This window comes from Wickerhamomyces ciferrii, contig 00200, assembly GCF_000313485.1.
Source record: "Wickerhamomyces ciferrii WGS project CAIF00000000 data, strain NRRL Y-1031 F-60-10, contig 00200, whole genome shotgun sequence".
NCBI lineage: Eukaryota > Fungi > Ascomycota > Saccharomycetes > Phaffomycetales > Wickerhamomycetaceae > Hansenula > Hansenula ciferrii.
This window is the reverse complement of record NW_011887540.1, coordinates 104,631-114,742: the sequence shown is the minus strand read 5'-3', so window position 1 is coordinate 114,742 and position 10,112 is coordinate 104,631. Positions and strand designations below refer to the sequence as shown.

At 31.0% G+C, this 10,112-nt stretch overlaps 5 protein-coding genes across 5 annotated transcripts; 4 read left to right on the top strand and 1 right to left on the bottom strand.

Moving 5' to 3' along the window:
- Window positions 1-2,117: 2,117 nt before the first annotated feature.
- On the bottom strand, window positions 2,118-3,059 carry BN7_5165 (uncharacterized protein; the record flags this gene model as incomplete). Its single annotated transcript, XM_011274309.1, has 1 exon — window positions 2,118-3,059. The coding sequence occupies one exon, from the start codon at window positions 3,057-3,059 to the stop codon at window positions 2,118-2,120; it is 942 nt and encodes a 313-aa protein (XP_011272611.1).
- A 763-nt stretch (window positions 3,060-3,822) lies between these two features.
- On the top strand, window positions 3,823-4,302 carry BN7_5164 (UBP-type zinc finger domain-containing protein; the record flags this gene model as incomplete). Its single annotated transcript, XM_011274308.1, has 1 exon — window positions 3,823-4,302. One exon carries the CDS (start codon window positions 3,823-3,825, stop codon window positions 4,300-4,302), a length of 480 nt encoding a protein of 159 aa, XP_011272610.1.
- Window positions 4,303-4,458: 156 nt separating this feature from the next.
- Window positions 4,459-5,535, top strand: BN7_5163 (Ubiquitin carboxyl-terminal hydrolase; the record flags this gene model as incomplete). Its single annotated transcript, XM_011274307.1, has 1 exon — window positions 4,459-5,535. The coding sequence occupies one exon, from the start codon at window positions 4,459-4,461 to the stop codon at window positions 5,533-5,535; it is 1,077 nt and encodes a 358-aa protein (XP_011272609.1).
- A 509-nt stretch (window positions 5,536-6,044) lies between these two features.
- On the top strand, window positions 6,045-6,722 carry BN7_5162 (uncharacterized protein; the record flags this gene model as incomplete). Its single annotated transcript, XM_011274306.1, has 1 exon — window positions 6,045-6,722. The coding sequence occupies one exon, from the start codon at window positions 6,045-6,047 to the stop codon at window positions 6,720-6,722; it is 678 nt and encodes a 225-aa protein (XP_011272608.1).
- A 777-nt stretch (window positions 6,723-7,499) lies between these two features.
- FRA1 (aminopeptidase P) lies at window positions 7,500-9,695 on the top strand (the record flags this gene model as incomplete). Its single annotated transcript, XM_011274305.1, has 1 exon — window positions 7,500-9,695. The coding sequence occupies one exon, from the start codon at window positions 7,500-7,502 to the stop codon at window positions 9,693-9,695; it is 2,196 nt and encodes a 731-aa protein (XP_011272607.1).
- Between the last annotated feature and the right edge of the window lie 417 nt (window positions 9,696-10,112).

Genomic DNA, 10,112 nt, shown 5'->3' with positions numbered 1-10,112 from the left:
AACTAAAAAAAAAAAAAAAAAAATTGTTGAAAAAAAAAATGTTACCTAAGAATCAAGATCCTAAGACAACCCAATGTGGACTTCGCCAGGACAATCCACTTTCAAGTACTTTATTTGTTATTGCTTTAGAGCCACTATTAGATAAAATCAGAACCAATATTCAAGGTATCAAAATGAAAAGTTTCTTTTCAACTCAATATATCAAGACTTCATCTTTTGCTGATGATGTAACCACGTTTCTGAATGATGAGGAAGATTATCAAAAAATGCAAGCTGGAATATCAATTAAATATTGTTCAATTTCAAGTTAAAACCAAACTTTATCTATTGAGAAAAACTGAAACCAACCCCCTTTTTGAATTTCCGGTCAACCGCGAATTACTAAATTCCGAGGTTCGTTTTGAGTTCGGCACGTGATATGTTTAAACCGAGATTTGATATATTGATGTTATAAACTGGACTTTATGTTTATAACTTGAACAACAATTGAAATGATAGGTAATAGCACGTTTGTGGCGTCTGACTATTATCCCGAAACCTAAGTCTTTACTCTTAAGTGTAATACTCTCAATCAGTATTCTTGTAAATACAATAATGTATCAGTTAAATGTGTAATAAGTATATGTAATTATACAAGTATATTGTAAACAACATTAAGAATAATAATTCTGTTGTTCATTGGAATTGGACGACTTTGGAGTGCACCACACAGTTTCTTAGCTGATTGCAAGAGGTTTGACCACGCGTGGATGGCTGTTCTATCTCTCAAGATTAATTCATCTTTGCAAATTCCCATTCTAATTGATAAAGGGTTTAGAATTTAAGAATTCAAATTCAAGGAAAAAATAGCATAATGTATCAGACAACATGAGTTCTTGTTCTTGACATCTCAACGTCTGAAACTTGAAAAAGAAATTCAACACTTCTTCAAGATGAACATTCTAAAAACTTGATCTTAGCTTTTTACTAATTGCAGCATCTTCACCTTCTCTCAATTCATTGATATTCAAATTCAAACTTTCAAGAATTCTTTGGTTGATTCTCTACCAAAAAATTTGTAGTCATTTGATGATGATAAACATTGAATATTGTAAACACAATATTTTGACAATTGTTATTAAGCATATTCACAAGCACTTCAGCTTTTGATACTCTTATTATCACCATCATTTTTCAAATACTTAATTTTTGACAAAATTGTAAAAGTTCCAATATGACCAAACATATCTTGCATTAAGACAGTAAGAACCAAGCATATAATTTCTCTTAGTGCTCACAATTGAACCTATAATGGACCTTGATACCATATGTTAAACATTAACCAGCTTAAAGTGTTAACTTCACAACCAAATATCATGAAAACATAACATAATTCATTACCTGACAAGTTGAACTATAAAGATGAAGCTTCAATCCTCCATCAGACCCATCTAAACCCACACCAGGATACAAGAAAAATGCAACTTTCGTAATATATAAGTGCTTTGTGAACCCAAATCACTATATGTGAACTTCCCAAAGCTGAAATATATACAACACATGTAAGCTCAAAGAATAAGCTAGATTTCATTTAAGAGCATCAAAAAACCTCAAATTTCGCGTATATTGTTGAAATCAGTAAAAGACAAAAGCCCTAATGTTGTCCTTACCGGTTAACAGTTGGTTAAAAAGTAGTAAAACTTTTTATATCACTCAATATATAGGTTTATAGAAGAGTAAGCAGATGAAGTCGAATTTATAGAAGTTATATTGTGTTATAAAGACCTAGCCTATACTGTTACGTACCTGATCCAACTACTAAACAAATGTCTAATTAAAACATATATATAGACTCTAGAGAGTTTTATAGGTAAAGTCCAAAAAATATAAATACACTAGAGATATCCCGAAGATTGTATAGTTGTATAACGTTTATAATAAAGTTTCGATTATTACATTTGCTAGAGATGAATGCTGATATTATTAATGCCAAATCACTCGTTATCCAACATAAGTATCGCATTGTTCAAGAGTCAAAGGAACATACTATTAATTGTACAATATACGGATTTTTCTAAAGTCACTTTTATTGACTAAGCTTCATTTTATTGCTTTGAATGTTTTTTGGAAGATTCACTTCAGCTGTTCAGGTAATCAATGGCTTTGATGTTTATCTGATCATTTGCACATTCCATGTCATATATTGAATACGATCTATGGTGATCAGATGAAGGATTTTCAAGCTTCATCTTTTCAAAAACAAAAAAATATCTCTTTATAAAGTCATCATTAATGCACTCTTCACGCTGTGACTCGAGTGGTATGAAGAAATAAACACAGTTACGATGAGGTATAGTCCCTTTAATGTTATAAATATATTTTGAACTCTGTTTTTGGATAACTTTACCGATCAATCTATACTTTCGTGAACAAGAACTTGTTTCTAAAGAATTATTTGAATAAAAACTTAATAATTTGTGGAAACACTTAAAGAATTTGGGATTTGAAATCAAAATCAAAATCCTTGGAAGTCTTTCACTGTTAATTTTGCAAATATCATCATCAACATCTTTGTCAGATTTCAAAGAACCAACTTGATTCAAATAAGTTAAAACATCTGGTAGATTTAAGTCTGGTTTCATAAATATGGTAAAGTGGTGCGCTGATCCACAACTATCAAGATAGACTCTGATATTCCTGATATTTTCCTCACTCAATGCTTTTGTGGGATGGATTTTCAATTTCAACTTAACAGAAAATTTAATATATTCAACATTTTGAGGCTCCACAACTTGAAAAATTTCATTTATTTTGTATTCAAAAGAAGTTCTTGGATCACATAGAGCAGCAATAAACCGGTCAGATTGATGACATTGATACAGTCTACTTGTTACTTCACTGTCCTTGAAGCTCGCCGACTCCAAACATAATGTTCCAATTAATTCTTCATCTGTCAGACTTAAAATTGTATTATATCCTTTTGTTGATCGTGCTGCTAAATCATCATTCATTTCAGATGGATGTGAAGTTCCAATTAACAGGTTTTTAAGATTTGATATCATCTTTGATAATCTTACCATTTCATATTGTAATTGTAAGAGCTGTATCATGTTCATATATCATTTGAGAGGATCATGAAGAATATTTATAGCTAGACGGTTCTGAGGCGTTTGATTGTAAGAATATTATGATAATATAACTGACTTACATTAAACTGAGAAGAATTATCCCATATCAATCATTTCAAGCCGGGCAGTCGATCATAGGTTTGTACTTTGCTAAAGTACTATTCAACGTTAATTTTAACTAAAAGCTTATCAAAATACATTAAAAACTCTCATACTAAGCGATTCATTACCTGCAGTTTTATATTAGAAATAAATTGCTACCTATAAGATATTATCTTTGAACTTCCTTGAAATTAAAACTTCTCATCTTTATCACTCAGCTCCATACAAATGTCGATATGTCTATTTGTTGACGGGTGGTGCTGCGTGAACCATTTCGGATCAAAAGTATTTTGAAGTTTAATTAATGCAGTGGATTTTTACACCAATTTTCAATCTTTAAAATCAGTTGAAATCAGACAATTTTGGTGAGATTCATAGACATTCAAGGACATTTTCATACCAAATTTAGTGGTATTAGTATCATATAGAGCACATATTTATACTCATCGAAGCTTGTGAATTTTTCTGTTTTCAGAAGGTCAAAGTGGCCATCATTTCAATATTCCATCTCAGTCTGTCCAGTGTTGCTTGAAACAAACAGAAAGAAGGTTGTCATAATAGAGGAATATAATCACAACATCAGTTATTTGTTACAAGCTGAGTAATTTCAAGGATGTCAGGAAAGACTCCATCACCATTTTCACCAGATACCTCACAAACCTCCATATCTTCCAATAATTCAGTTTCAAATTCATTCCCAAATTATAATTTACATAATGTTACACTGAATCCATGTTCACATTTATCACAAGTTTTAAATTCAAATGCTAGGGATACAGTAATAAGGAATTTTTCATTAGCATCTAAAGTGGCAAGCTTCAATACATTATCAAGTTTAAACTTACCAAATTTCATAAACACAAAAGGTAACAAAACTAAAATTGATCATCACAAAATCTTAAAATTAAAATCTAGAGCGGTTAAATGTCGAGATTGTTCTTCAGCGCTAGGAAATACATTCATGTGTTTACAATGTCCTCATGTTGGTTGTTGGAATAAACACCATTTCATAAGACATGCCAAATTAGCTGGTCATATTTTTGGTGGGTATAAATTATATTTCATCCATGATGATTATTCGTCGGATGTATAAGGCAAAGTTTGTTTATTTACTAACATTGGTTACTATAGGTATTGATGGACAACTGGGTTACTTATTTTGTTTCAAATGTGGTGATTATACAAGTGATCCACGATTAGAAGCTGCCCGCTATAATTCAAAATTAAACAGTACGTTGTCTTGTTTTTTATGATGTTTGGTTATTTTTTTGAAATGGTTACTAACAATCTTGTGTTTTTAGATCCAATTGAAATTAAGAAGGAAACTCAAGAAGATTCAATAGAAGATGAAGATCTAATTGCTAAATACTCACATCCAACAAGTTTTAAGGCAACAACTGGTTTACGCGGGTTCGTGAATATGGGATCAACATGTTTTATGAGTAGTGTTTTACAAACAATCATACATAATCCAATAATAAGAAATTATTTCATGTCAGAAGGTCATATAGATTGTTTGAAAGGTAAAAATGAATGTATAACATGTTGTGTTGATGAAATTATTACAGATTTTTTTACATCAAATAAAACTTCAGGATTTGGACCAACTTCTTTATTATCAGCAGCTTGGAAATCAAATAAATCATTAGCTGGATATTCTGAACAAGATGCTCATGAATTTTGGCAATTTTTGGTTAATGAATTACATCATGGATTAACAAGTGGTGATAATCATAATTCATCAACTTGTGATTGTGTTGTTCATAAGGCATTTTCAAGTGATCTACAAAGTTCAATTACATGTTTAGAATGTGGGAATATAACAAATGCAACAGATCCAATGATTGATTTATCATTAGAAATTTCTGGTCAAAATGATAATGTTGTTGATTGTTTAAGAAATTTTACACAAACTGAACAATTAGATATTAAATATAGTTGTTCTAAATGTAATCAAAGAACAAATGCAACAAAACAATTATCAATCTTGAAATTCCCAAATGTCTTATCATTACAATTGAAAAGATTCAAACATAATAATCAATCTATTAAAATTGAAAGTTTTATAAAATTCCCAATGTTTATAAACATGTCAGAATTTGCTACAATTTCAAACAATGTTCCACAAGCAGGTGCATTAAATTATGAATTATTTGCTGTCGTGTGTCATATTGGATCTGTTAACACGGGTCATTATATTACAGTTATTAAAAACAATGAAGGTAAATGGTTTAGATTTGATGATTCAGTTGTTACATTATTAGAATGGGAACAAGTTTCAAAACTTCAAGCATATTTATTGTTCTATATGATTCATCAATTATAGAATGACATTAGCATCATAGAGTACATATATATAATAATGTAATCTTAACATCATATAATATTTGTAGTCTTTTTTAATTTACCATATAATAATCTTCATACTTTATATACAAGCTCTGCTGACCCGTGGAATTTATGACAGATTTCCCCATTTGGCTAAATTTCCAGATATAAAATATTAGCTAATATCTAGCTTCAAATTAATTTGAAATATACTGCACTGATATAAAGCTAACTGATCCAATTATGCTATTCAATAAACTAAAATTCAACTGTTTTCAAATCCTTAGCCATTCGTTTAAACGTCTTTATCACTTTCTTTACATTTCAAATGCGCCTTGGAGTTGTTGAGTTGTTGCAGCGTTGCAGCACAACCCGGGCTCAAGATTCAAGATTGAAGATTCAGCTAAATCATACACCTCACTAGTATTCGCTTTTTCCTCTCTGATCATAAACTAGAGGACCAAAACACAATACAGTATATCCAGATATCTTGATTGAACTTATTGCATGAGACTCTCTCACATTCTGGTTTCACTTATTGCACCCATAAGCATCATGGTTCAATGTTTGGAGTTCGAAGATGTATTGAAGCACGAATTGGATAAAAATCAGGTGAATATTACAACCAGAGATAATATGATTCCATTTATAAACCAGTATAGATTGAGTACCCAAGAACAAGTAGGACTTGGTATGATTCTCTTCGGAGAAGCTGGTATTACACTTGGTGGCATTATTCCGTATTGTACAAATAGTAATTATGGAGCAGCTACGTTTGGGTCTACAACTAATTGTGCTATAGCTTTGTTTTCAGGGTTGGTGATGTTTAATGGTATTTTGTTGGGTCTTTTTGGTTCAAAGCTTGATAATAAGTTGTTCAATAATCCAAAGCTTGAACTTGATCCACCTATTTTGAGTAATAACTGGTCTAATATCACAAAAAGTGCTTATGAGAGAGGTTTCGAAATTGATTATCTGTATTATAAAAATTTGAAATATGACAGTGGTGAAGTGCTGCTTTTGGAAGATTTTTATGTGGTATATTCAGTTGATGGGCTTCAAATAAACCACAGATTCAATAATGATGATCTTACATACAAGGAAATTGCATTTAAGCCGGTATCATTTCTAACATCAATGAAGCTTAAAGTGAAGAATTTTTTGAGCCGATTGATGAATACTTGATCATTGAGAACAACTTAATTTGAACTATCATGAAATACAGACACCCAGTGATCTACTAATCAACGGTATAATGTCATTAGCATCATAGAGTATAACATGTATATAATAATTTAAGCTATCGTATAATATATCTGTAGTATACCATGAATGAATGAACATTAGCTTATATGATCTGTTAACCCGTAGAAAATATGACAGATTTCCCGATTTGGTTAAATTACCAGATATCGAGAACGATCAAATTAGACACATTTTTAAATTAATCTGAGGGTGAAATCATTTAAATGGCCATAAGAATCAACATATGTTTAATAAAAGGTCCTATTAATCAAATTAGCTTCTCTTTAGTTCCCTAGCTACCTCTTTAAACGTCATCATTTGCCCTCATCAACCACTTCGTAAAGTGCAAAACATCAGCTATTTTCAACTGATAGGCAGATAAGAATCGAACCATTTCTCCCTAGTCTTAGACAGAGTTCTGCCTGTGGCGTTATCAAGCTTGAATGAGAAGCTAGCCAGCATCTTCTGCCCTTGCGCTGGTAACCCCTGTCTGGCCGCCTGGCCGTCTTGCCACTGTCCAGTGTGGCCTCCTCCTACGGCAACCTGGCTGGAATTAGGCTCGCTGGCTGGATATTTTAGTTTGCCGCTTTAAAGCAACCGATTTCCTTCCCTACGTTCGCACAATTTTAGTTTTTTTAATTAAAATTAGAATTAAAACTTGTCTTTCTCTTTAACTGAATGTTTACAAGATTAAGAAGCATATCAACTAGAATCAACATGTCCAACAAAATCACTTCAAAACCATCCATGTTCTCCTTGGGCGGTGCGTCTGTTGCTGGTGGTCCTGCTAGCGCTGTGGGCGGTGGTGCCAGTGGGCCAAATACTGGGTTTGCTAGAGGTCAAAGACCATGTTCAAATTGTACTTGTTCACCAGGGTTATTATCAAGACAAGGTAGAAGAACTTCATTATTCATGAGACAGGTTAATAGAAGAAGATCAAGTGGTACAAACCTTCCTACAAGAAAATCTCTGTCAAATGAAAGTATCTATTCTTCTGATAGTTTATGTACAACAAAGAATGTTAATACTACTGAACGTTTATTACAATTAAGAAACAAGATGAAACAAGAAGATTTAGCTGTTTATATTGTTCCAAGTGAAGATGAACATCAATCTGAATATGTTAGTTCTGCAGATCAAAGAAGAAGTTTTATTTCAGGTTTTACTGGTAGTGCAGGTATTGCTATTATTTCAAGGGATTTATTAAATTTTAATGAAAAACCAGAAGGTAAAAGTGCTTTAAGTACTGATGGTAGATATTTTAATCAAGCTACTCAAGAACTGGATTATAATTGGACTTTATTAAGACAAGGTGCTAAGAATGAACCAACTTGGGATGAATGGGCTATTAATGAAGCTATTGAACAATCTTTAGGTATTGGTAACAAATTGGTTAAAATTGGTATAGATCCAAAAGTTATAAGCTATAAACAAGTTGTTGCATTTGAAGCTAAGATCAAGACCTTAATTGATCAAGCTGGTGGCTTAGCAAAAGTTGAATTAGTTCCAATTAAAAATAATTTAATTGATGAAATCTGGGGTCTTTTCGAAGAACAACCAAAAAGACCAAGTTTTGAATTAATAAAATTAGATGATGAATTCACTGGTGAATCATATGATTCCAAGTTAACAAAATTACAAAATGAATTACAAAAATCCAATTCAAAATCCATTTTAATTTCTGCATTAGATGAAATTGCATGGTTTTTAAACCTTAGAGGTTCAGATATTGCTTATAACCCAGTTTTTTATTCATATTTGATTATAAATGGCAAAGAAGCTAAATTATTTTTGAATAATAATTATAATCCATTAATTAAACAATATTTCAATGAAAATAATATTAAAGTTCATTCATATGATGAAATTTGGAAAGAATTATCAGAAACTACAAATATCTTGAAAGATGAACAACAAAGTATATCAATACCAGAATCTGCATCATGGGAAATTGTTCGTAATTTGAATAATTGCAAATTTAAACAAATTCATTCACCAATTGATTTTTTCAAATCAATTAAAAATGAAGTTGAAATTAAAAATCATAAAAAAGCACAATTTAAAGATGGTTTGTCATTAATAAAGTATTTTGCATGGTTAGAAGATAAATTAATTACAAAAGAACAATTAATTGATGAATATAGTGCAGGTGAAAAATTAATTGAATTTAGAAATGAACAATCAAATTATCAAGGTAATTCATTTGAAACTATAAGTTCAACAGGTTCAAATGCTGCAATTATTCATTATTCACCTCAGAAAGATTCATGTTCAATGATTGATCCTTCTAAAATATATTTATGTGATTCAGGTTCACAATTTTTAGAAGGTACAACAGATATAACAAGAACATTACATTTTTCTGAACCAACTAAAGATGAAATTAATAATTATACTTATGTATTAAAGGGTAATTTAGCTCTTGAGAACTTAAAATTCCCAGAAGGTTCAAATGGTTATCAAATTGATGTTTTAGCAAGACAATTTTTATGGTCACAAGGTTTAGATTATAGACATGGTACAGGACATGGAGTTGGATCATTTTTAAATGTTCATGAAGGACCAATTGGTATTGGATTCCGTCCTTATTTATTATCATATCCATTATCTAAAGGTAATATAATAACAAATGAACCAGGATATTATGAAGATGGTAAATATGGTATTAGAATTGAAAATGATATGCTTGTTGAAGAAACTTCATTAAAATTTGGTGATACACCATTTTTAAAATTTAAAAACATTACACTTGTTCCATATAATAAAAAATTAATTAATGTTAAATTATTAACATTAAAAGAAAAACAACATATAAATGATTATCATAAAGAAATTTGGGATTCATTTAATTCAAAACTTGATAAAACTTCAATTGAATATTCATGGTTGAAGAGAGAAACTTCACCAATATAATAATACAATCGTTAGTAATTTAATCAATTTATTCATTTTATTTAATATTTAATATATATACTTGGGCATTAGTTTATAATCAATATCATCAACGTAGATAATATTAACCATAAAAAATAAAATCTGGAGTAAATATTATATCCAGAAGACCGTACGCGGTAAAGGTGTCAAACTGATATGACCTAGTCCTTCCACAGTCCCGTAGTCCCAGGGGTGAATGGGTAGACTTGGAGACTTAGACCCTGACTCATTAGATGACTCCCTTTTAGAATTTGTCATGCTGACGATTTCCTTCACTGTGATTGGTCCGCCGCTCCAGGCCCCGAGTCACCGGCACCCGCGAAAGTGTTACCCGCAAGACCCAAGGTGATTTTTTGATCATTTATCGAAAATGACATTTTGTTTAAAAGGGATCTT